Source organism: Bubalus kerabau, chromosome 4, assembly GCF_029407905.1.
Source record: "Bubalus kerabau isolate K-KA32 ecotype Philippines breed swamp buffalo chromosome 4, PCC_UOA_SB_1v2, whole genome shotgun sequence".
In the NCBI taxonomy this organism is placed as follows: Eukaryota; Metazoa; Chordata; class Mammalia; order Artiodactyla; family Bovidae; genus Bubalus; species Bubalus kerabau.
Genome location: NC_073627.1, coordinates 104,856,070 through 104,883,924, shown reverse-complemented (window position 1 = coordinate 104,883,924; position 27,855 = coordinate 104,856,070). Strand labels below are relative to the sequence as shown.

Below are 27,855 nucleotides of genomic sequence, written 5' to 3'. Positions count from 1 at the left end.
CATTGAGTCTGTGTTTTGCCTTGGACAGTATAGTCATTTTGACATTATTAATTGTTGCAATCCAAGAACATGGTATAGCTTTCCAGTTGTGTCATTTTCAGTTGTTTTCATCAGCTTCTTAATAGTTTTTGGAGTACAGGTCTTTTGTCTCTTTAGATAGGTTTATTCTTAGGTATATATTATTTTTGATGTGATGATAAATGGCATTGTTTCTTGAATTTCTCTTTCTGATCTTTCATTGTTAGTGTATACAAATGGAGTAGATTTCTGTGTATCAGTTTTATATCCTGCAACTTTACCTAATTCTTTAATAAGCTCTAGTAATTTTGTAGTAGTGTCTTAGGGGCTTTCTATGTATAGTATCATGGCATCTACAAATAGTGACAGTCTTACTTTTTCTTTTCCAATTTGGATTCCCTTTATTTCTTTTTCTTCTCTAATTGCTGTGCTGAGGATTTACAAAACTGTGTTGAATAAAAGTAGTGAGAGTGGACATCCTTGTCTTGTTCCTGATCTTGGAGGAAATGCTTTCAGCTTTTCACTGTTCAGTATGTTAGCTATAGGTTTGTCATATATGGACTTTATTATGTTGAAGTATGTTCCCTCTGTTCCACTTCCTGGAGAGTTTTTGTTATGAATTCATGTTGAATTTTGTCAGAAGATTTTTCTGCATTTATTGAGATGATCATACGGTTTTTATTATTCAGTTTGTTGATGTGATGATTCACACTGATCTGTGGATAATGAAAAATCCTTGCATCCCTGGGATAATCCCACTTCATCATGGTGTATGATCCTTTTAATGTATTGTTAGATTTGAACTGCTAGTATTTTGTTGAGGATTTTTGCATCTATGTACATCAGTGATATTAGCCAGTAATTTTCTTGTGATATTTGTTTTTTTGTTGGTATTGGGATGATGGTGGCCTCATAGAATGAGTGTGGGAGTGTGTTTTACTCTGCAGTTTTTGAAATAGTTTCAGAAGTAAAAGTGTTAACTCTTTTCTAGGTGTTTGATAGAATACACTTGTAAAGCCATCTGGTCCTGGACATTTGTTAGTTGGGAGTTTTTAAATCACGGTTTCAATTTCATTACTTGTGATTAGTCTATTCGTATTTTCTATTTTTTTCTGCCTCAGTTTCAGGAGTTGTACCTTTCTAAGAATTATACCATTTCTTCCAAATAATCCATTTTATTGGTATATAGTTGCTTGTAGCAGTTTCTTATGATTCTTTGTATTTCTGTGATATGTGTAGTAAATTCTCCTTTTTCATTTGCAATTTTATTGATTGGAGCCCTCTTCTTTCTCTTGATGAATTAGCTAGAGGTGTATCAGTTTTGTTTATCTTTTCAAGTAGCCTACTTTTAGTTTCATTAATCTTTTCTTTTTTTCATTTCTATTTCATTTATTTCTCTGATCTTCATGATGATGCTTTTCTTCTGATAACTTTGGATTTTTTTCTTTAGTTGCTTTTGGTGTAAGATTAGCTCATTTATTTGAATTTTTTCTTATTTCTTGAGGTACGGTTATATTGCTGTAAACTTCCATCTTAGAACTCCTTTGCCGCATCCCAAGGGTTTTGAATTATCATGCTTTTTTTTCCATTTGTCTTTAGGCATTTAAAAATTTCCTTTTTTATTTATTCAGTGATTCATTGGCTGCTTAGTAGCAAATTGTTTAGCGTCCACATGTTTGCATTTTTTTTGTATTTTTGTTGTTTTTTTTTAATAGTTTTTCTTATAGTTGATTTGTAATCTGATAGTGTTGTGGTTGGAAAAGATGCTTGATATGGTTTTAATGTTCTTAAGTTTACTGAGGCTCTCGTTGTGGGCCAGTGTGTGGTCAGTCCTGGAGAATGTTCCATGTGCACTTGAGAAGAATATGTATTCTGTTGCTTTGGGGTGGAATACTCTATAAATATCAGTTAAGTCCATGTGCTTTAAGGTTTTAAGACATGTGTTTACATATTGATTTTCTGTCTGAGTGATCTGTCCATTGATGAAAGTGAAGTGTTAAACTTCTCCTTTTTTATCTTTTGTTGTTGATTTCTCCTTGTGTGGCTCTTAGTATTTGTCTTATTTATTGAGGTGCTCCTATGTTGGGTACATATATATTTACAATTGTTTTGTCTTCTTTTTGGATTTATCCCTTAATCATCATGTAGTGTTCTTCTTTGTCTCCCATGACAGTCTTTATTTTAAAATCTGTTTTGTCTGATAAGAGTATTGCTACTTCAGTTTTCTTTTGATTTCCATTTGCATGGAATACCTTTTTTTATTCCCTCACTTTCAGTCTGTAGTGTCTCTAGATCTGAAGTGGGTCTCTTGTAGACAGCATATGTATGAACCTATTTTTTTGTGTCTGTGTCTTTTGTTTGGAGGATTTAATCTGTTAATGTTAAAGGTAATTATCGATATGTGTTTCTTATTGCCATTTCATTAATTGTTTTGGATTTATTTTTGTAGGTGTTTTTTCTTCCCCCCTTCTCTTGTTCTCTTGAGATTTGATGGCTAACTTCAGTGTTTTGTTTGGATTCTTTTTTATGTGTGTGTATCTATTGTAGATTTTTGGTTTGTGGTTACCATGAGGTTTTATAATAGCAGTCTGTATATAAACAAGATTGTTTTAAGTTGCTGATCTTTTAATACCAAATGCATTTCTAATATCCTGCATTTGTGCTCTCCTCACAATTTCTGGTTTTGATATTATATTTCTGTGTGGATGATTTCCTGCCTTTACTGTATATTTATTTGCCTTTACCAGTGAACTTTTCCATTTGCAATTTTGTTGCTAGTTGTGGCCTTTCTTTTCTACTTTGAAAAGTTCCCTGATGATTTTTGCTGAAATTCACCTTGTAATCATAATAAGATCAACAAGAGCTGGTCCTGCCACAGCATTAACTCTGGAAGGGGAAATGTCTGTGGAGACTCACCTCAGTCCTGGGTGGGTCTTTAAGTACTTCTGGTTCCTAGCAACATTATTGATAAGCTGAAACTGACACACAAGTTAGTATGTTTATCTCTCTTTTAAAGTGAGGAAATTAACCAAATGACTCTTTCTTTGACTTGATCTGACAGTTCCTTTTGGAGTTTTTGAGGTAGAGTTGTCTGGGTCCTACTCTTTAATACTGACAATTCTGGCCAATCCAGAGATAGTTCAGACATTTACTCATCCAAGGCAATACCCTTGGCACCATCTAATAATGAATCATACCCAGTGGGTATGAAGTAATGTCTCATGTTTGTTTTTTGTAAATACTTTATTGATATATAATTCAATTCCATGCATTTAAAGTCATATGTTTCACCCTTAAAAATGTACAGTTCAGTATTTTGTGTTATCCTCACAGAGGTGTCCAGCCATCACCTACCCTCAAGAAACCCCTGTGCTTATTGGATATCACTTCCTAACTCTCTGTTCTTCCCTAGTTTCTTAGACAACCACCAGTCTAGTTTCTGTCTCAATAAATTTACCTTTTTGTCTCAGTAAATTTGAATCATACAATATTTGGTCTTTTGTTCCTGACTTCTTAAGCTCATATAATGTTTATAAGGTTCATTAATGTTGTATCACTTCAATTCAGTTCAGTCAGTCAGTTGTGTCTGATTCATTGTGACCCCATGGACTGCAGCACATGAGGCCTCCCTGTCCATCCCTACCAACTCCCAGAGTTTACTCAAACTCACATCCATTGAGTTGGTGATGCCGTCCAACCATCTCATCCTCTGTCATCCCCTTCTCCTCCCGCCTTCAGTCTTTCCCAGCATCAGGGTCTTTTCCAGTGAGTCAGTTCTTTGCATCAGGTGGCCAAAGGATTGGAGTTTCAGCTTCAACATCAGTCCTTCCAATGAATATTCAGGACTGATTTCCTTTAGGATGGACTGGTTTGATCTCCTTGCTGTCCAAGGGACTCTCAAGAGTCTTGTCCAACACCACAGTTCAAAAGCATCAATTCTTTGGTGCTCAGCTTTCTTTATAGTCCAACTCTCACATCCATACATGACCACTGGAAAAACCATACCATTGACTAGACAGACTTTTGTTGGCAAAGTAACGTCTCTGCTTTTTAATATGCTGTCTAGGTTGGTCATAACTTTTCTTCCAAGGAGCAAGCATCTTTTAATTTCATGGCTGCAGTCACCATCTGCAGTGTTTTTGGAGCCCAGAAAAATAAAGTCTGTCACTGTTTCCCTTGTTTCCCCATCTATTTGCCATGAAGTGATGGGACCAGATGCCATGGTCTTTGTTTTCTGCATGTTGAGTTTTAAGCCAACTTTTTCACTCTCCTCTTTCACTTTCATCAAGAGGCTCTTTAGTTTTTCTTCGCTTTCTGCCATAAGGGTGGTGTCATCTGCATATCTGAGGTTATTGATATTTCTCCCGGCAATCTTGATTAAGCTTGTGCTTCCTCCAGCCCAGCATTTCGCATGATGTATGCTGCATATAACTTAAATAAGCAGGGTGACAATATATAGCCTCAACATACTCCTTTTCTTATTTGGAACCAGTCTGTTGTTCCATGTCCAGTTCTAACTGTTGCTTCCTGACCTGCATACAGATTTCTCAGGAGGCAGGTTAGGTGGTCTGGTATTCCCATCTCTTGAATAATTTTCCACAGTTTATTGTGATCCACACAGTCAAAGGCTTTGGCATAGTCAATAAACCAGAAGTAGATCACTACTATTTGGCATAGTCAATAAAGCAGAAGTTGTATCACTTATCAGTACTTAATTCTTTCATGACTGAATAGTATTCCATTGCATTGATATACTACATCTTCTGTAACCACTGATCAGTTGATGGACATTTGGGCAGTTTCCAATTTTTAGATATCATGAATAATGTTTCTGTGAACGTTTGTATACAGGTTTTTGTGTGGATGTATGACATCATTTCTGTTGTGTATAAACGCAGCATTGCTGAGTCAAATGGTAATTCTATGTTTAGCTATTTGAGGCACCCCAAGACTGTTTTTCAAAGTGGCTGCATCGTTTAACATTTATGCCTGTAGTGTGTATAGGTATCTTCATCATAGTTTAAAAATTTCTTCTCATGACTTTGAGTTACTGTCTAATGTCTTATCATTTCTACCTGTAGAATACTTTTTAGCATTTCTTGTGGAGCTGGCCGTTTAACAGTGAGATCTCTAAGCTTTTGTTTATCTTAGAATGTCTTAATTTCTACTTCATCTTTAAAGAATTATTTTGTCAGATATAAAATTCTCATTTGACTTTTTTCTCTTTGAGCTCTTTAATTATGTCATCCAATTTCTTCATGACCATATTGGTTTCTGATGAGAAATTGCTATGAGTCTTACTGAGAATGCCTAATTGAGGATTCCTTGTATGTAATGAGTCATTGCTCTCTTGCTGTTTTTGATGTTCTCTTTATATTTGTCTTTTGGTGGTTTGATTTTTAATGTGTCTCGGTGTGCATCAATTTGCATTTATCATCGTGCAATTCATTCAGCTTCTTGGATTTGTGTGGTTCATGGTTTTCATCAAATTTGGGGAGTTTGGGGCCATTTTTTTTCAAATATTCTTTCCTTTTCTCTACTTTCTCTTCAAATCTCTGAAACTGTCATAATGTAATGTTGGCAGACTTAAATGTATCCCACAGGTGTATTACTTTTGTCCATCTTTTTTCTTTTTTTCCCCTGCTCTTCAGACTAGATAATCTAATTGACTTATCTTTAAGTTAGCTGATTATTTTATTTAAACCTGTTTTTGAAACAGTCCAGTGAATTTTTCATTTCAGGTGTTGTACTTCTTTGTTCCAGATTTTCACTTTTTATACTGTTTGTCTTTGTTTACACATATTTCTCCTGGTTCCTTTAGTTTTTTGTCCATGGCTTCCTTTAGCTCTCTGAGCACATTGAAGGCAGCAAATTAAAATTATTTAATAGTTTTGATTGATTAAATCACTTTATGACTTAATCAATCATTAAGATTGACTCTATTAACTCTAGAGCCATGGACCAGAGTTTCACATTGGGAATACCAGCTGCCATCGCTAAACCCTTCCTGAGCAGAGAGCAAAGTAGAAATGCTGCTAATTTTTCCCACCATTTTAAAATTGTCTTTTTCCTGACTCAGCAATTGCTTGGTTGTTGCCTATCTTTGACTGTTTTCCAGAGTTCTCATGAAGTTGATTTCGACAGTTTTTACTGCTTTTTGTTGTCGATTTTGTATAGGAATATACCGTTTTCACTGATGTCACTCTGCCTTTACTTCTGTAATCATGGTTTATTCTAGTTCTTCAAACATATTTATAACGACTGCTTTGAAATTTTTGTTAAATCTTACATCTGGGTCTTCTTATAGGCATTGTCTTTTACCTTCCTTTTTTCTTGCCCAAGGATTATACTTTCCTGTTTCTTTGCATATCTCATAATTCTTTTGTTAAAAACTGGACATTTAGGTAATATAGCATATCCAGATTCTGATTCCTTTGGGGGATTTTAAAATTATCCTTCTGTTACTGTTTTTTTTTTTTTTTTTTTTTTTAATTTTTCTATGGTCATAGGGTGTACTCTATATAAAATTTCAATCCTCTGAAATTTTTTGAGACTTTCTTTGTTACTTAGGTTATCTACTCTCTTGTTTAATGTTTCACATGCATTTGAAAATAGTGTATAGTCTGACTTGCTAGGTGTAGTGTTCTCTAAATGTAAACTAAATTTGGTTAATTTTAAATTTTATATCCTTTATTTATTTTGTCTTCTCCCAATTTCTGAGAAATTTTGAAGGTATGTTTCTCATTCTGGCCCTATGTGTTTTTGCTTCATGTATTCTATTGAGCCTTGAAATTAGTGGGGCTTCCCTGGTGGCTCAGACGGTAAAGCTTCTATTCTGCCATGCAGGAGACTGGGGTTTGATCCCTGCGTTGGAAAGATGCCCTGGAGAATGGCTACCCACTCCAACATTCTTGCGTGGACAGTTCCTTGGACCAAGGAGCCTTGTAGGATACAGTCCATGGGTCGCAAAGAGTCAGACAAGACTTTGCGACTGTCACTTTCACTTTATTAGTGAAACACACATTTAATATTATTATGTCTTCCTGTTGAGATGGCCCTCTTATTACTGTGAAGTGTTCCTTTTTATCTCAACTAATCTTTCTTTTTTTTTTTTAAGTTTACTTAGTTTAATGCTAATGTTGACTCATCAGGGTTTTTTTTTTTGCCTTGTGTTTTCATGGTGTATCATTTTCCTACTTTTTAGCATCAACCTATCTATATCCTTTTGTTTAAATTAGTGTTAGTCACTCAATCATGCCTGACTCTTTGCAACCCTATAGACTGTAGCACACCAGGCTCCTCTGTCCATGGGATTCTCCAGGCAAGAATTCTGGAGTGGGTTGCCATTTCCTCCTCGAGGGGATTGTCCCAACCCAGGGATAGAACCTGGGTTGTTTAGAGTATGTCCCTTGTAAATAACACAGTTTTCTTTTTAATAATCCAGACTGATATAATATGTATTTTAATTGGCTTATTTTCATTTATGTATAATAGAACTACTGATGTGTTTGTGTTTATAACCTTATTTGTTTTGTATTTTATGTATCTTTAGGTTTCCTTCTTTTCTGCCTTTTTAGGTTGATCAAGTATTTTTCTTTCTTTCTTTTTTTTTTTTAGTTTATCTCTTCTGTTGGATTTTTTTTTTTTTTTGAACTAGTTTTTGTATTTTTCTTTTGGCAGCTACTCTAGATATTATAGTGTACATTTTTTGGCTTATTACAGTCTTAAGCTAGCATGTTATTTTTCAAACAATTTGAGAATTTTATAACAATTTAACAATGTTTACTTCTTTTCACATTTGGTGTTACTGATCTATTTTACTTTTGTACACATCACAAACACACAGGTATACAAATTATTATTGGTTTAAATGGTTATTGTTCTTTTACTCTTTCCTGTTCATTTGTCATATAGTTCCATGCTTTCATCTGTCATTATTTTCCTTCAGCGTAAAGAACTCCTTTGAGTATTTCTTGTATTGCAGATCTGCTGGTGACAGATTCCTTCACCTGTTGTTTATCTTTACTTCACTTGAACCTCTTGATGCATTTTTTACCTTTGCTCAAGAAAACCAGAGCCAGACAAAAGTTAATGTGTAAAGATGTACTTTTTTAAACAGTAGTAAGGAAAGCTACTCCAGTGTAGAAGTGGGCTTAATTCTGAATACAGTCTGAAAAAGTGGAAATTTATAGCCAAGAACAAGTAGGATGGGGACACTGGGGAATCACAAATTACTGGAGGAGACATCAGGTCTGGGGGGGATTCTTGCTGAGCAGACCATAGCGATCAGATACCAGCTGGGGGATTAAAGGAGTGCAGAATTTGATCAGATATGTCAAAGGTGGCAAAATCTTGCTAAATGGATTTAAGCAGGATTCCTGCTTAAATTGGATTCTTCAAGGAAATAAACTTTTAGGGTTACTTAGGGGAGGGTTCAGAGAAGCCTGATTAAAAGTTGGTCTAGGAAAGAATCTTTGTCAGCACTATACTTCTGTGTTTTCTTGTGGTCTTTACTATCATGCACTTAATTTCTTGTTTTATAATTCTCTAATGGCTTCTCTGGGTCATCTGTGATGAGATCCTTAAAGTTAGGCAATGTTTTCATTTTTGTATTTTCCATACCCATCTTGTACATATTATAGAATAGAGACTGTTACTATTAGTGGAATGACTGTTCTTGGTCTAAAATGATATGGGATTGAATCACAGTTTTGGTAGTGGCTTAGAAAAGAAGAAACATTTTGAATTAATTTTTTTATTAAATAAAAATAAGAATAATTTGGACTTAGTGTATAGGGAAAGAAAAGGAGTTAAAAGTGACTTTGAGGTTTCTTTGAATCTATTCAGTATAATGTATATCTCAGACACAGTGTCACTGCCTTTTCTTTCTTCCTGCTGCTGCTAAGTCGCTTCAGTTGTGTCCGACTCTGCAACCCCATTGATGGCAGCCCACCAGGCTCCCCCGTCCCTGGGATCCTCCAGGCAAGAATACTGGAGTGGGTTGCCATTTCCTTTTCCAATGCATGAAAGTGAAAAGTGAAAGTGAAGTCACTCAGTCACATCCGACTCCTAGCGACCCCATGGACTGCAGCCTACCAGGCTCCTCCATCCATGGGATTTTCCAGGCAAGAGTACTGGAGTGGGGTGCCATCACCTTCTCCGTTCTTTCTTCCTAGAACAGCCCAATTAACATGAACTAGTTAGAAAAAATGTGAATTAAGTATTAATATATAATTGCCATTTTGGAATAAGATGGTGTGACTAAACATGACGTAAGCACTGTCTTTTGCTTTTGTTTGCCGTGTGACCTAACCATTTTCCTTTAGGGGTGTATCCCCTTGTTCTGACCCTTTTGTGCCAATTTATATGGATACATTTGTTTTCCTATTTTAATACATATAATTAAGGTTTGGAGTCTTCTGTTAAGAAATCATTATTCAGCATTTAAAGAAATCCTGATGTTTCATCAGTATGAGTTCACTTTTCCTGCTTTGTATAATCATAATCACACTATTGTTTGAAAATCATGACATTATCTTGTTCAGAAAAATATTCCTATCATCACATGCTAAGAATAATGGTTCCATATGCAGTTTTATTTGCATGATTACATTTAAACTAAATGACATTTTTTTGCTAAAGTTCTCTTCCTAGTATTCTTTTTTCCAAGGTAATCTCAAATCAGGTCTTTTACATTCCCTTCCTGGGTAATTTCATCTCCCACTGTGTTTCTTTTTTTTTTTCTTTTTTTTGTAATTGGAGTATAATTGCGTTACAATGTTGTATCAGTTCTGCTGTACAACAAAGTGAATCAGCTGTGTAGGACTGAGATATATACATTTCTGCTGTGTCTCATATATGTACCTGAAACACTGGCAATGTGACTTATTTTGTGGAAAGAGGTAAAGAAATGTCAAGTTTAAAGCATTTTTTCAGTGCAGAATTAGACTAGATACAGATGGTACCCAGAGAAAATAATTACGTCTCGAATTATTTGAATAGTATTCTTTCCTGTCATCTTATGATTATTTTAAAGTTAGAGACTAACAAGCCATTATTGTCTAGTTTCAAAGTGGCATATGTGGTGGACTCTTTGTATTCATTAGTGGCTTTTATCTGTTTTCCCCTTTCCCTTTCTTTTTTAACATGAGGCTTGCTGTTTTTATTATGAATTCTTTAAAAGAAAAAAGAAGTTTATTCTCCATTGTACTGTTAGCTTCCTTTTACTTAGGACCATAATCTTTGGTGAATCCTCCAAGTTTTCTGCATAGTCGTGTAACCCTGTGTGCTTAGTTGCTCATTCATGTCTGACTCTTGGCTACCCCATGAACTACAGCCCGCCTGGCTCCTCTGACCATTACATTCTCCAGCAAGAAGACTGGAGTGGGTAGCTATTCTCTTCTCCAGAGGATCTTCCTGACCCAGGGATTGAACCTGGGTCTCATGCATTGCAGATTCTTTACTGTCTGAGCCACCAGGGAAGCTCCCATATAATCATATGGGGATGCACAACCCCGCTCCCTGTCATACAGAGTCATTAGGATTTTGAGATCATTATTTTAAAGCATGGAATCATATTATACACTCTTTATGTGCTTCTTGCTTTTTTCATGAAAACATTGTAAAAAATCTGTTCAAACCAACTGCCTTTGTACTAACTCATTCTTTTTATTAAATTTCATAAAGGTCCATGGAATGGATTATACCACCTCAGTTTTTTCTTATTTCCTGCTCTTGAATTTACATTTTATTTCTTTTTAATTTCTTACTACTATACTACATTTTTAGGAGTACCCAGGAGAGATTGCTGGCTTAAAAACACATTTTATTTTATTTTATTTTTTTTATTAGAAAATTTAAAATTTTTAATAAATGTGCTTTGTTCATTAAAAACACATTTTAAATTTTTACTGACATTGATTTCTCATGGCTACTATACAGGTACTACTTTCTCAGAAGTTGTGCTAGTTTACGTTCCTAGCAACTATGTAGTGTAGTTCCCTTTTCACTACAGTTCAATCAGTACTAGATGCTATCCCTCTTAGGTGAATGGGGATAAAGTGATATTACTTAATTTAAATTTACATTTTCTTCAATACTAATATTTCCATTCTTTCTCTTGCTTTTTAGTCTTGTGGATTTGCTCCACTGTGAATAACTTATTTCCATTTTTTTCCATTTTCACTTTTAATATTTTTGTTTTGCCTTTTGAATCTTGATTTTTATTATAACATATTTCAAGTAATTCTTTGTGTAGAAAGATAAAATACATATCAGTGTGCTCACTACTTCTCAAATTTATCATTTTGTCATTTAACTACAGACTTTTTTCTAATATGTTATCATGATGTCAAAAGTGTCACTTAGTTGTGTTTGACTGTTTGTGACCCAATGAACTGTAACCTACCAGGCTCCTCTGTCCATGAAATTTTCCAGGCTAGAATGCTGGAGTGGGTTGCCATTTCCTTTTCTAGGGGATCTTCCTGACCCAGAGATCAAACTTGGGTCTCCTGCACTGCAGGCAGATTCTCTACTCTTTGAGCCACCATCCTGATGAGTTATATTAATAGATTTTCTTAATTTAGCCATCTCTCCAATCTTCAAATAAATTAACTTTGTCATATTTTTTTCTAAGTAACATTGCTAGATTTTGTTTGCAAATGTTTAATTTAGGATTTTTTAATTTATTTTGGTAAGTGAGATTTATCCTTTTATAATGTCTTTGGTTTTGATATCGTGGTCAAACTGAATTTAAAAATGTGTCAGTTTTCCTGTCCTCTTTTTTCTTAGTATTTATTTCTGATTTAATTGAAATGTGAATAGAAAACATGGTATGTATGACCAGTCTCTGGCATTTTTGGAGACTTGTTTTTAGCCTCCACATGATTGGTATGTACTTGTGTGGGTTCTCTCTGTGTTTGGAAATAATATACATTATTTAATTCTGTGGTTTAAGTGTTCTATATGATTTTTAAAGTTCACTGGCCTTCAGCCTTTTGTTAATGTACCTTCTAAAATATTTTTGAAAAAAAATCACATATCCTTGCATTTTAAGTTGATGTTTAAAAGTTTTCATTGTAAGTTTAAATAGTTCAGAGAATATAATAACAAGTGTATTGTGTAAAACTTGATATTTAAAAATAAAACTGTTTCATTGTTCTTTTTAAAACACCTGGTGACTCAAATATTTTCGTTATTTGGTACCCTCAGTATTATTTAAAACAATATTGTTGGGTTAACCCAGTATTATTGGGTCAACTTTACTGTACAAGACAACTAAAAAACCTAGGTAAACTGTTTTTTATAATGTATTTGAAAGAATCCTAGCAGTCAAATGTTACAATATAGGGGGAAAATATATTTGATTAAGAACTTACTTGTAAGTAGTGTTGAACCAGAAGATTTTGACTGCTGCTGCATTTTGCACAGATTTTAAGAGTTATTGCTTCAGCCCCACTGCAGATTATAGATATTATTGTAAATGTACTTTACTATCTGTAATAATTTGTTTCTGTTTCTTTCTTAGGAATCACACCTGTATATCATAGTATGTTTGCTTTAATGAGTGAAACAGAAAGGATCTGGTATCCACCCAACCATGTCTTCCATATAGATGAATCAACCAGGCAAAATGTACTCTACAGAATCAGGTACTTTCTCCAGTAAAGTAGTCACTTTTAACTTAATGGTAAAAGGCAAAGTGGGAGAAATTATCAACCATACTTTTTAATTGCAAGGTCTTTAGTATCGGAGACCAGAACCAGTTAGCATCTAATCTTCATTTGGGCTTCCCAGGTGGTACTAGTGGAAAAGAACCCACCTGCCAATGCAGGATATGTAAGAGACATGGGTTTGATCCCTGGGTTGGGAAAATCTCCTGGAGGAGGGTGTGGCAACCCACTCCAGTATTCTAGCCTGGAGAATCTCATGGACAGAGGAGCCTGGTGGGCTACAGTCCATAGGGTGGTAGAGTCTGACACTACTAAAGCGACTTAGTATGCATGCACACACTTCTTTCAAGAGTCTCTTTCCCCACTAGATTAAGTGTTCATACATGCTCTTTTACTAGAATGCTCTGAGAATAAAGCTGTTTTGGTAGGGTGCTACTTTTCCACTTAAGACTGTAAGTAAAATTTGAAAAGAATAAGAATGACCTTTACTTGAAAAATCCTAAATGTTTGAATACTGATAATTTCTCAGAAAACTTGATGTTTTATGTAATAATCTGTGATCTCACATCCATTCTTTTTAAAAACTTTTTCAGTTGAAGTGAAGGAAGGATAAGATTTTGCCAGTGATTATTTACAACCTCAAATTACAAATTGTGTAATAATTTTTGGTGATATGTAATACCAATTTAGAGAAATCCAGAGGTATTTTATGATTTAAAAGGATGAAACAAATAAGTCCAGTCTGTTCTTACTTCTGAAATAGATCAGTTCCGTAGAGAGTTAGTGTTGCATAGTAAAACATGACCATGGACTCATTCATGATTATAAAAAGGAAAGAAAACCTTAGTAAACTAAAAGTCAAGAGAGACATTCATACCATGATTAAAGGATATCTGCAAAAACCATGTGGCAAATAATATTCTTAAATGATAAAATATTAGCATCATTCTCTTCTAAAGTCAGGAATAAGATAAAAAGTAAAGATAATATGTATATAGTTATCTACTTGTATATAGGATTTTGGTGGAGTTCCTAACCAATACAGTAAAACAGGAACAATATTTCATAATTGAGAACAAAGAAGGAAAAAGTCATTATTTGGAAATGATATGATTATTAACAAAAAAATATGAGCAAATCTACAGGCATCCGTAATAACCATTCAGCCGAAGGCTATATTTGTGGGATCAGTATGTTAAATGCCATAAACAAACAGAAAAGAGGTCACTTAAAATAAAGACTAATAAAAGCAAAAAAACATAAGGTACTTAGAATTAAACCTATTCAAATTTATTAAGACTTTTATGTAGGTTTTAAGACTTTTCAAATTTGTGTTATTTAAAGAAGCAGAGTAATATGCAACATATGTTTCACAGAATATCAGTATCTTATTAAGAATATTTTCTTTATCAATTTCTATAATTTCTTTCTGTAATCAGCAAGTAGTGTATCTTTTTATTTTAAAATGTCTGTAGAGCAGTAATCTGCAGTCTTTTTCTATAAGAAGTCAGATAGTAAATATTTTAGGCATTGTGGGGAATAGTTTGCTGATCTCTTCTAAAGAATTAAAAAATGTTTCCCTTATCAAATTCACGACTTCCTCCTACTTTTAAACTAAGGGGACACATATGCACTGCTACCTATAATCACAAGTACTAAGGATAATGTAACCATAAACTGCCCCAAAGAGATTTTATATAATTTTTAAAGATTCTGCCGGTCTGTGGTTTAGAGGCTCTTCTTCATTTCCTTTATTACATATTTATGGGTTATTTCAGAATCAACATAAAAGAGCAACAATTATTAAACTGTGTTGGAGAACTTATAATGTATAAAGATGTGATTTATATGACAAATATAGAATAAAGGGAATGAAAGAGAGTTTTGTATTGTATTAAAATTAAGTTGATATTAATAAGAACTAGATTGTTTAAGTTACAATGTCTTTTGTAATTCTCTGAGAGACTTATATGCCAAAATTCAAAAATATATAGTAAAAGATAAAATAAGAGACTTAATGTATTAATAATACACTAGAAACTTAATATATTAATAATATACTAGAAATATCTAGCAATAATGAAACAAATGAACAAAAAGACAAAAAATCCTAGTAGAAGCAAGATGACAAACATAATACTTTATTAACAGTAATAGCCTTAAGTGTAAATGAATTAAACTCTTAAAAGGCAGAGACTGAATAACTAAATTTTTAAAAAATATATGTTACATCCTGTCTATAAGAGGCACACTTTGCACTCAAAAACACAAATAACTTGAAAGTAAAGGATTGAAGAAGATATACCAGGCATTGAGTAACCAAAGGAGAGTTGAGAAGCTATATTATCAAGCAAAGTTGATTATAAGATATATGTTGTTGCTAGAGGTGGGGGAGGGATGTTTTATAATGATCAAGGAGTTTATCCATTAGGAAGCATAATATTTGCTTGTAATTACTATAAGTTGGATCCAACTACAGAGCTCCAAAATAAATGAAGCAACAATGAAAAAATTAAAAGGAAAACTGGACAGTTCAACAATAATAGTTGGAGACTTCAATGCCTCACTTTCAGTAACGGACAGAACAACCAGACTGAAGATCAGCACGGAAATAGTAGACTTGAACAACACTGTAAACTAGCTAGATGTACAAACATGGAACACTGTACCTAATGACAGAGCAGTGCATATTCTTTTCAAGTGCATAGGAAGTATTCTCCAGGTTAGACCATATGTTAGTCCATCAAATGAATCTCAGTAAATTTACAAATATTGAAATCATACAAAGTATGTTCTCTGACCACTGTGGAAGTAAATTAGAACTCATTAACAGTAGGAAAACTGGACAGTTCACAAATATGTGGTAATTGACAACACTATTCTAAATAAATAATGGGTCAAAGAAGAAATCACAAAGGAAAATAGAAAATATTTTGATATAACTGGAAATGAAAACAGATCATGTGAAAACTTAGGGTGAGTGAGTGAAGTCACTCAGTCATGTCCGACTCTTTGCGACCCCATGGACTGTAGCCTACCACGCGCCTCCATCCATGGAATTTTCCAGGCAAGAGTACTGGAGTGGGTTGCCATTTCCTTCTCCAGAGGATCTTCCTGACCCAGGGATTGAACCTGGGTCTCCCACATTGTAGGCAGATGCTTTACCATCTGAGCCTTAGGGTATGCAGCTAAAAACCATGCTTTAAAGTAAATTCATAGTTATAAAAACTATATTAAAAAAGTTCTCAAATCAATAACATTCCATTTTAACAAAGTAGAAAAAGAAGAGTAAATGAAACTGAAAGCAAGTTAAAGAAAGGAAATAATAAAGATCAGAGTAGAGGTAAATGAAATAGAGGATAGAAAAACAAGAGAAAATGAGGAAACCAAAAGTTGGTTGGTTCCTTGAAAAGATCAACAGTATCAGTAAAGCTTTAACTAGATAAAGAGAGAAGCTTAAATTATTAAAATCAGGAATAAAAGAGGTAACATTACTGTGACCTTATAGAAATAAAAAGGATTATAAGAAACAGCTGTATGCCAACAAACTACATAACCAAGATGAAATAGAAAAATGCTTAGAAAGACACAAACTATAGAACTGACAAAGAAATCGAACATGTGAATTGACCTTAACAAGTAAAGAAATAGAATTCAATTAGTAATTAAAAAAAAAAAAAAAAACAACAACAACAAATAAAACAAAAAGCTTTGCACAAGGAGAGCCCAGATCCAAGTGGCTTTACTGGTGAATTCTATTAAACTTTTAAGGATATGTTGATACTTTGTTGTTGTTCAGTTGGTAAATCTTGTCCAACTTTGTGACCTCATGGACTGTAGCTTGCCAGGCTCCTCTGCCCCTCCTCTATTTCCCAGAGTTGGCTCAGGTTCATGTCCATTGAGTCAGTGATGCTATCTAACCATCTTATCCTCTGCTGTCCATTTCTCCTTTTGCCTTCAATCTCTCCCAAAATCAGGGTCTTTTCCAGTGAGTCAGCTTTTCACATCGCATGGCCAAAGTATTAAGCTTCAGCTTCAGTAGCATTCCTTCCAATGAATATTTAGGGTTGATTTCCTTTAGGATTTACTGGTTTGATCTTCTTGCAGTCCAGGGGACTCTCAAGAGTCTTCTCCAGCACCACAATTCAAAAACATCAATTCTTCTGTACTCAGCCTTCTTTATGGTCTGCCTCTCACATCCTTACATAACTACTGGAAAAACCATAGCTTTGACATGCGGACCTTTGTTGGCAAAGTGATGTCTTTGCTTTTTAATATGCTCTCTAGGTTTGTCATAGCTTTCATTTCAAGGAGCAAGCGTCTTTTAATTTCATGGCAGCAGTCACCGTTCACAGTGATTTTGGAGCCCAAGAGAATAAAATCTGTCACTGTTTGTACTTTTTCTTCTTCTATTTGCCATGAAGTGATGCGACCGGATGCCATGACCTTAGTATTTTGAATGTTGAGTTTCAAGTCAGTTTTTTCACTCTTTTCTTTCACCTTCATCAAGAAGGTCTTTACTTCCTCTTCACTTTCTGCCATTAGAGTAGTATTATCTGCATATCTGAGGTTGTTGATATTTCTCCCAGCAATCTTGATTCCAGCTGTGATTCATCCAGCCCAGCATTTCACATAATGTACTCTGCATAGAAGTTAAATAAGCAGGGTGACAATGTACAGCCTTGTCATATTCCTTTTCTGGTTTTGAACCAGTCACTTGTTCCATGTCCAGATCTGACTGTTGCTTCTTGACCTGCAGACAGAATTTTCAGGAAACAGATAAGATGGTCTGCTACTCCCTTCTGTTTAAGCATTTTCCACAGTTGTGATCCACACAGTCAAAGGCTTTAGCGTAGTCAATGCAGCAGAAGTAGATGCTTTTCTGAAATTCCCTTGCTTTCTTGATAGTCCAGCGAATGTTGGCAATTTGATCTCTGGTTCCTCTGCCTTTTCTAAACCCAACTTGTACAGCTGGAAATTCTCGGCTTATGTACTCCTAAAGCCTAGCTTGAAGGATTTTGAGCATAATCTTGCTAGCATGTGAAATGAATGGAATTGTATGATAGTTGGAACTTTCTTTGGCGTTGCCCTTCTTTGTCATTAGAATGAAAACTGAACTTTTCCAGTCCAGCAGCCATGGCCGAGTTTTCCAAATTTGTTGACATGTTGAGTATAGTACTTTAATAGCATCATCTTTTAGAATTGTAAATAGCTTAGCTGGAGTTTTGTCTCCTCCACTAGCTTTGTTCGTAGTAATGCTTCCTAAGGCCCACTTGACTTCCCACTCCAGGATGTCCAGCTCTAGGTGAGTGACCACACCATCATGGTTTTCTGGCTCATTAAGACCTTTGTTGTATAGTTCTTCTGTGTATTCTTGCCATTTCTTCTTAATCTCTTCTGCTTCTGTTAGGTCCTTATTGTTTCTGTTCTTTATTGTGCCCATTCTCACATGAAATGTTCCCTTTATGGTTTTGGTCACTGCCTCCTATACAATGTTACAAAGCTCTGCCTGTAGTTCTTCACATACTCTACCAGATCTGCTCCCTTGAATCTATTTGTCACCTCCACTGTATAATCATAACAGATGTGATTTAGGTCATACTTGAATGACCTAGTAATTTTCCCTACTTTTTTCAATTTAAGCTTATGTTTTACAGTAAGAAGTTCATGATCTGATCCACAGTCAGCACCAGGTCTCTCTCTTTTTTTTTTTAACTGACTGTATAGAGCTTCTCCATCTTTAATTGTGAAGAACATAATCACTCCAGTTTCAATAGTGACACTCTGGTGATGTCCATGTGTAGAGTCATCTCTTGGGTTGTTGAAAGAGGGTGTTTGCTAATGATCACTGTATTCTCTTGACAAAACTGTGGTAGCCTTTGCCCTGCTTCATTTTGTACTATAAGGCCAAACTTGCCTGTTATTTCAGGTATTTCTTGACTTCCTGCTTTTGCATTCCAATCTCCTGTGATGAAAAGGACATCGTTTTTGTGTGTTAGTTCTAGAAAGTGTTGTAGGTCTTCATAGAAATGATCAGTTTCCGCATCAGTGGTTAGGACATACACTTGGATTGTAGTGATGTTGAATGGGTTGCTTTGGAAACAAACAAAGGTCATTCTGTTGTTTTGAAGATTGCACCCAGGTACTGTATTTTGGACTCTTGTTGATTATGATCTCTTCTTCATTTCTTCTAAGGAATTCTTTCCCACAATAGATATAATGGTCATCTGAGTTAAATTCACCTATGACTGTCCATTTTAATTCACTGATTTTGATTCCTAAGATGTACTTGTTCAGTCTTGCCATCTCCTGTTTTGTTATGTCTAATTCACTTTGATTCATGAACCTAACATTCCAGATTCACATGCAGTGTTGTTCTTTACTGCATTGGACTTTACTTTCACCACGAGACACATCCACAGCTATGTGCCATTTCTTGTATGGCCCAGCTACTTCATTCTTACTGGAGCTAATAGTAATTGCCCTCTACTCTTTTCAAGTAATATACTGGGCACCTCCTGACCTGGGTAGGGGTTGACTCATATTCTGTTGGTATATATTTTTGCTTTTTCATACTGTCCATAGGGCTTTCCAGGCAAGAATACTTGAGTAGGTTGGCATTACCTCTTCCAGTTGACCATGATTTGTCAGAACTTTCCACTATGACCCCTCCTTCTTGGGTTACCATGCATGCCATGGCTCATAGCTTCATTGAGTTATACAAGTCCCCTCACTGTGACAAGACTGTGATCCATGAAGGGGAATGTTGATACTGAAAGAAGTGAAAGTGTTAGTCGTTCAGTTGTGTCCAACTCTTTGCCCCCCATGGATTGTAGCCTTGCCAAGCTCCTCTGTCCATGGGGTTCCCCAGGCAGGAATACTGGAGTGGGTTGCCATTTCCTTCTCCAGGGAATCTTTCCTGACCCAGGGATCAAACCCAGGTCTCCTGCATTGCAGCCACATTCTTTACCATCTGAGCCACCAGGGAAACCCCTATGAGTTATTCCCAAAAAAAGGAGGAAACACTTCCCAACTCATTCCGTAAGTTCTCCATTACTCTGATACCAAATCCAGACAAAGAAGTCCAAAAAATAAGAAAGCTACAGACCAATGTCCTTTATAAACATAGGTGTAAAAATCATCAAGAAAATACTAGCAAACCAGATCCACCTATATATAAAAAGGATTAAATATTGACCAGGTAGAGATTATCCTAGGATATTGCTTTAACATCTCAAAATCAGTATAATGTACCATATTAGAATAAAGAGCCAAAGCGTATGATCATCTTAATAAACACAGAAGAAAACTTTTGACAGAATCTAATATTCTGTTGTAATCAAAATACTAAACACAACAGGAATGGACTGGAACTTCCTCAGTATGATAAAGGATCTGTGAAAAACTCCAAAGCTAATCTAATACTTGATAGTGAAAAGCTTAATGCTTTCTTCCAAAGATCAAAAACAAGACAAGAATATCTGCTCTCACCACTTCTGTTGAACACTGTAGAACAGATTCTAGACAGGGAAATATGTCAAGGAAAAGAAATACAGAGCATCTATATTGGAAAAGAAGAGATAAAACTCTCTATTCCGAGATATTAGGATCTAGAATATGTGAAATCCTAAGCAATTAATAAACTATTAGAACTAATAAAAGAGCTCAGCCTGGTTCTAAGATAGAAATTCAAAGTGTTGTATTTCTGTATGCTAGGAATTACAGTACAAATGTGAAATTAATAAAATTCCATTTACAATAGCATAAAAGAATACTTTGATTTAAACCTAACAAAAGAATTTCAGAATTTGTATACTGAGAAATATAAAATATCATTGAAAGAAATTAGAGAAACACCTAAATAAATGGAAAACTGTCTCATGTTTGTGTATAGGAGGAGTTAATACGGCAATATTCCCATCATTAAGCTTTATTTTCAGTGTGATCTCCACTGAAATTCTGTGTTTATTTTAGAAATTGATAGATAATCATAAAATTTGTGAAAAATTAGAGTCTTGAAAAAGAGCAAAGTAGGAAGATTCACATTTCTTATTTCAAAACTTAGTCCACAATCATAGTTATTAAGACTGTGGTACTGACTTCAGGTTAGATATATACATTAATGGGATAAATTGAAAGTCCAAAAATAATCTCTCATATTATGGTAGTAGACTTTAGGCAAGGGTGCCGTGACAATTCATGGGGAAAGAATAGTCTTTTCTACAATGATTCTGGGACAACTGAATATCCGTATGTAGAGTAATAAACTTAGACCACCAACTCACACCATTGACCAAAAAGTAACTTAAAATGGATCATAGACCTTAATTTAGTGGCTAAAACTATAAAATTCTTAGCAGAAAACATAGGACTGTATCTTTGTGTACTTAAAGTGGGCAGTGATTTCAATATGGCACCAAAAGCCTAAGCAACAACAACAAATTAGGTTAGTTGGGATTCATCAACGTATGTTTGTGCATCAAAGGATACTGATGAGAATGTGAAAAGACAACCCACAGAATGGAAGAAAATGTTTGTAAATCATGTATCTGACAGATACCTCATATCTATAATATATAAAGAACTCTAACATCTCAGTATAATGACAAATAACCCAGTTAAAATAAATGGGCAAAGTTTTGAATAGCCCTTTCTCTAAAGAAAACATTCAAAGGATCAAAAATCATGTGAAAAGATACTCAACATCATTATTCATTAGAGAAATGTAAATCAGAACCACAATGGGATATCATTTACCCACTAGAATGGCAAGCATTAAAAAGATGGACAGTAATTATCAGTTTTTCAAATTAACTTTTATTAAATGGGACCCAGGGTACCAGATGATGAGCCACATTTCAACAATAAACTGCAAAAGAAATTGAAGCAGAAAAGTTTATTACTCACTGGTCCTTGAGGACATACCAGCATGCCTTAAGGTGTCACATGGAAAAGTTAAGGCACACAGCAGATAGAGTCAGCCCTGGAGTACATGCCTTTATTAGGGTTTGTGGGTGAGTGCTTTGGGGTTCCTGGACTAAGGCTAGACTCATTTCAAAAGAGCTGGATTTTGGTAAGCCATATGGGCGTCCACTGAAGAGGCACATAGGGATGGGCATGGAGAGGCAGGGATGACTGTGGATCACAAAGGCTTGGGGGGAAATCGTATCAGGAACTTGTAATTGCTTGAGACTCTGCAAAGTTCTTTCTGGAGCATGCATTTGTGTGGGGATTAATGTCAGTTTAAAGTCCATATAGGACTCTTGAGCAAACAAAATGAATGCTGAGTCGGCAGTACCACAGAAAAATTCAGCTTAAACTCTTCCACCCAAGTGTTGGCAAGGATGTGACCTATTGGGGCACTCATAAATTTTTGTTAGAAGCATAAAATAATCCAGCTGGTTTGAAAGAGAGTTTGGCTACTCCTTAAAAAGATAAACATAAAATTTCATATGATTCAGCAGTGCCATCCAGGTATATATGCAAGAGAAATGAAAATATACATCCTCAGGAAAAAAAAAACTTGTATATGATTATTAATAACAACATTATTCACAACAGCAAAAAGGTGGAAACAAACCAAATGTCCATAAAGTGATGAATGGTTAATCAAAATGTGATACATCCATACAATGAAAATAACTGGGCAATAAAAAGAAATGAAGTACTGACATATGCTATAAATATGGGTGATCCTTGAAAACATTATGCTAAGTGAAAAAAGGTAGAAAAATCCACATTATATGATTCCATTTATATAAAATGTCTAGAACAGATAAATTTATAGAAACAGAGTAATAGTAACCTAGGGCTGGGGAGTAGATATGGGTGGCTTGGGTATGACTGCTAGTGAGAATGGAATTTCTTTTATGGAAGATAAATATGTTCTAAAGTTAGGTTGTGGTAATATTTGTACAGTGCCTTGAATATACTAAAAACATTGAACTTTTAATGAAGTATGTCTCAGTAGAGCTGTGAAAGCAGTATAGAATTTTTTTTGTTTCTTTGAAGGACAAGTTTGTCACATCCATTTTTTTAAAAATCTGACGTATAGTTGATTTACAATGTTGTGCTAGTTTCTGGTGTTCAGCAAAGTGATTCAAGTTATACATATTTATGTATATTGTTTTTTATATTCTTTTCCATTATGGCTTATTACAGGATATTGAATATCCCTGTGCTATACAGTAGGACCTGGTTGTTTATCCATTCTATATGTAATAGTTTGTATCTGCTAACTGCAAACTCTCAATCCAACCTTCCCCCACTCCCCTATCCCTTTGGCAACCACAAGTCTGTTATCTATGTCTGTGAGTCTGTTTCTATTTCATAGATAAGTTCATTTGTGTCATATTTTAGAGTCCACATATAAGTGATATCATATGGTATTTGTCTTTCTCTTTCTTTATGACTTTGCTTAATAAGATAATCTCCAGGTGCATCCATGTAGCTGCCAGTGGTATTATTTCATTCTTTTTAATGTAATTTCCATTTTTAAAAAGAAGACACAATTGTTTTCACACCAAATTTAACATTTGCACATTCTTCCATTGATGTTTCTAGAATTACATTAAAATTTTTTTGTTAATGTTTTATTTCTACATTCCTCTATTTTCTGTTATTGCTTTTATGTTCTGTGCATTGAAGAAGGCAGATTATGAATTTTAAACTTATGTTCCTTATATTTTCTGCCTAAATTATTACTGTGGTTTTATCCGTATTTTCTTTTATCCTCACTTTATATTTAACACTCTTGGTTGTGTTTTCTGATTATGGGATAATACCTTTTGGTAGACTGGAACTGGTTGTATATACACAGTATATCTGTTTTAGAACTGTTTGGAGGCTGACTGAATATTTTAACTGTCTTGTAGATTTTACTTTCCTTACTGGTATTGTAATGGCAGCAACAGAACCTATCGACATGGAATAGCTCGAGGTGCTGAAGCTCCTCTTCTTGATGACTTTGTCATGTCTTACCTTTTTGCTCAGGTATGATTATATTATTTTCATTGTACATGTGTTAAATTATAAATATCTTGCTGTATAGTATATTTCTTGATCAGGAAATTATTCGCATGTGGGAAAATTGATGCTCTGTATGCATAGCAGGTGCAGAGAGGTAACAAAATTGAGTCTTTTATCACTAATTTTTAATCCCATAGCTTTTGGATGTATGTGCATTTGTGCCAAGTCGTATCCGACTCTTTGCTGTGACTCCATGGACTGTAGCCTGCCAGGCTCCTCTGTCAATGGAGTTTCCTAGGCAAGAATACTGGAGGGGGCTGCCATTTCCTACTCCAGGGGATCTTCTTGACCCAGGGATTGAACCGGCGTCTCTTGTGTCTCCTGCATTGGCAAGCAGATTCTTTACCACTGATGCCACCTAGGAAGCCCATGGCTTATGGATAATAGACTCTAATTTATAAAGATTCCTAGAATTGGCCCTTTTGAATTTTCTTTTTATTTTAGTGCTTTAAATCATTTTAAGAATTTCACAAAGTTTAGTCTGAGTTTTACAGCATGATTCATGTAGACAGACCTAAGTGGCTGGAATATAGGACAATGAAATTTCTTTAGAGGGATTTTAAAGAAATTCCTAAACAGTTTCAGACTTTTATTAGTGGGTAGCGAAATGTAAAGAAAGTAAGTAACTGCATAAAAAGCGAACTATCAATATACAGCAGTATGTGTAGCCCCTCACAGGAGGGGAGCTGTTTGTTGATACTTAGCCTGAAAACTGTGTTCCAGTTACTTGTTTATTAATACTGTTTGATTTTTGTTGTGTTTTGGAACATTTTAAAATGCTTTCTTGTTTATAACCTGATTTAAACAGTGATTGAAATGTTTTGTCATTAAATTACTTTTGAGTCTGTGTGTTGCAAGAATGAGGAGTACTTAGTAAAGAAAGAAATTAGTGCTTTTATGTAAAGATATGCTCTTGATATTCCCAAGGTATCCAGTCAAGTTCTAAATCAGATTTGCTAATGTCATGGGAAATAATCTCACAGATCCTCATAGCTCACATTTCTAAGGTGTGTAGTAGATACAGTTCAGTTTATAGGCAACAGATTAAAGAATATTTCTTTTTTGGTGTATAGAGCAACTGACACTTTTATGTGTGAAGGGATATAATATACTTAATAAAGTTTATTATTTTAGCCATTTTTAGTGATTAAAGCAGTGCATTAGTTCAGGAAATTCATATTGTTGTGCACCCTTTACCTCCATCCATCTCCAGAACATTTTTCATCTACCCAAATTGAAACTTTTTACCCATTAAAAAGTACCTCTTTGCTTCCTTCTCATCCTGACCTCTGGCAGCCACCTTTCTACTGTCTTTATTCATTTGCTTATTCCAGGTGAGTTCAGTTAAGTGGAACTATACAGCATTTACTTTTTTGTGACAGGCTCCTTTCTTGTATCATAATGTCTTCAAGACTCATCTGTGTTGTGGAATGTGTCAGAATTTCCTTCCTTTTTAAGGCTGAGTAATATTCTGTTGTATAAATACCACATTTTGTTTACTCATGTCTCTTCTTGGAGAGTTGCTTTGCTTCTGCTTTTTGGTACTTATGAGTAATATTGTAATGAACATGAGTGTACAGATATCTCTGAGACCTTTTAATTCTTTTGGATATATATCCAGAAGTGAGACTACTAGATCATATGGTAATTCTATTTTTAATGTTTTTAGGAACTACTATACTGTTTTCCACAGCAGCTGCACCATTTTACATTATTGCCAGTGGCACACAAGTGTTCCTCACCAACACTTTTTGATAATGGCCATTCTGATAGGTGTAAAGTGGTATCGTGTTGTGATTTTGATTTGCATTTCTTTAATGATTAATTATGTAGAGCATTTTTGTAAGCTTATTGGCCTCTTGTATATTTTTGGGGGGGAAATTTCTGTTCAAGTCCTTTGCCCATTTCTTTAATCAGGTTATTTAGAGTTTTTTGTTGTTGTTGTTGTTGTCTGGTTTTGGCTACTAACCCCTTATTAGATATATGATTTGCAGTTATTTTCTCCCATTCTGTGAGGTGCCTTTTCACTGTTGATTATGTCCTGTGATGCACAAACATTTTAAATTTTGATGTAGTGCAATTTATCTATTTTTCCTTCTGTTATCTATACTTTTAGTGTCAAATGCAAGAAATCATTGCCAAATCCATCATTGTGAAGCTTTTTCCCTCTTTATTTTTTATAAATATTTTATGGTTTTAGCTCTTATATTTAGATCTTTGATCTGTTTTCAGGGTTTTTTTTTTATTAAATTATAGTTAAAGTGTTGTGTTAATTTCTGCTGTACAGCAAAGTGATTCATATATCCATATATACACTCTTTCATAGCTTCCCAGATGGTGCTAGTGGTAAAGAACCCACCTGCTTTACCATGTAGGAGACACAAGAGATGTAGGTTTGACTCCTGGGTTGGGAAGATCCCCTGGAGGAGGGCACAGCAACCCACTCCAGTATTCTTGCCTGGAGAATCCCATGGATGGGGGAACCTGGTGGGCTACTCCATAGTGTCACAAAGGGTTGGACACGACCAAAGAGACCTAGCATGCACACACGTACACTTTTTATATTCTTTTCAATTACAGATTATCATAGGATGTTGAATACAGTTCCCTGTGCTATACAGTAGGACCTTGTTATTTATCCATTCTCTAGTTTACATCTACTAGCCTGAAATTCTCAGTCCGTTCCGCCACCCCTTGGCAATCACATGTCTGTTCTGCATGCCCGAGTCTGTTTCTGTTTCATAGATAAGTTCATATTTTAGATTCCACATATAAGGGATATCACATGGTATTTGTCTTTCTCTTTCTGACTTACTTCACTTCTGTGATAATCTCTAGATCTATCCATGTTGCTGCAAATGGCATTGTTTCATTCCTTTTTATGGCTGAGTAGTATTCCATTTTTTATATATGTACCATATCTTCTTTATCCATTCATCTGTCAGGGGAGATTTAGGTTGTCTCTTTGTCTTGACTCTTGTTAATAGGTAGCTGTGAACATTGGGGTACCTTTATCTTTCTGAATTACAGTTTTTTTTTTTTTCAGATATATGCCCAGTGGTGAGATTGCTGGATCATATGGTAACTCTGTTTTTAGGTTTTTTTGAGGAACCTCCATACTGTTTTCCATAGTAGCTGTACCAACTTACATTCCCTTCAACAGTGTAGGAGGGTTCCCTTTTCTCCTTACTCTCTAGCATTTGTTATTTGTAGCATTTGTTATTTGTTATTACTTTTTAATGATAGCCATTCTCACCAACGTGAAGTGAGATCTCAGTGTATTTTTGTTTTGCATTGCTCCTCTGTCCATGGAGTTTTCCAGGCGAGAATACTGGAGTGGGTAGCCATTCCCTTCTCCAGGAAGTCTTCCTGACCAAGGGATCAAACCTGAGTATCCTGCATTGCAGGTGGATTCTTTACCATCTGAGCCACCAGGGAAGCCCAACAATGAATGATGTGGAGCTTCTGTTCATGTGCCTGATGCCCATCTGTATGTCTGTCTCCTTTGGGAAATGTCTAGCTCTTCTGCCCATTTTTCAATTGGGTTATGTGTTGTTTTGTTATTGAATTGTATGAGCTATGTGTATATTTTGGAAATTAAGCCTGTTAGTCACATCATTTGCAGGTACTTTCTCCCATTATATAGGTTGTCTTTTTGTTTTGTTTACATTTTGCTTTACTATGTAAAAGCTTGTAAGTTTGATTAGGTCCCATTTATTTATTTTTACTTTTTTACTTCTATTGCCTTGACAGACTGACCGTAGGTAGGATTTATGTCAGAATGTTTTGCTTATGTTTTCTTCTAGGAGTTTTATGGTGTCATGTCTTATATTGAAGTTGTTAAACCATTTTGGGTTTGTATTTGTGTATGGTATGAGCGTGTGTTCTGATATTGATTTAAATGTGGCTGTTCAACTTTCCCAATACTACTTGGCTGAGGAGACTTTTTCCCAATGTATATTCTTGTCTCCTTTGTTGAAGATCAGTTGCCCATAGGTGTGTAGGTTTTTATAAGAATAAACTTATTCTTAATTTCTGGGCTCTCCATTCTGTTCCATTGATTCATATGTCTGTTTTTGTACCAGTACCATGCCATTTTTATTAGTGTAGTTTTGTAGTCATGTCTGAAGTCTAGGAG

At 35.0% G+C, this 27,855-nt stretch overlaps 1 protein-coding gene across 5 annotated transcripts in view; it reads left to right on the top strand.

Annotated features, from left to right (window-relative positions):
• Positions 1–27,855, top strand: part of JAK2 (Janus kinase 2) — a 119,774-nt gene that overhangs the window by 39,008 nt on the left and 52,911 nt on the right. For 4 of the 5 annotated variants that reach the window (XM_055578156.1, XM_055578157.1, XM_055578159.1 and 1 more), the window contains exons 4-5: positions 12,545–12,668; positions 23,564–23,681. In XM_055578156.1, the coding sequence (XP_055434131.1) occupies positions 12,545–12,668; positions 23,564–23,681 (242 nt within the window). Of the gene's footprint in view, positions 1–12,544; positions 12,669–23,563; positions 23,682–26,763; positions 26,799–27,855 lie in introns of those variants that run through there. The other variant, XM_055578160.1, reaches the window with a different exon arrangement.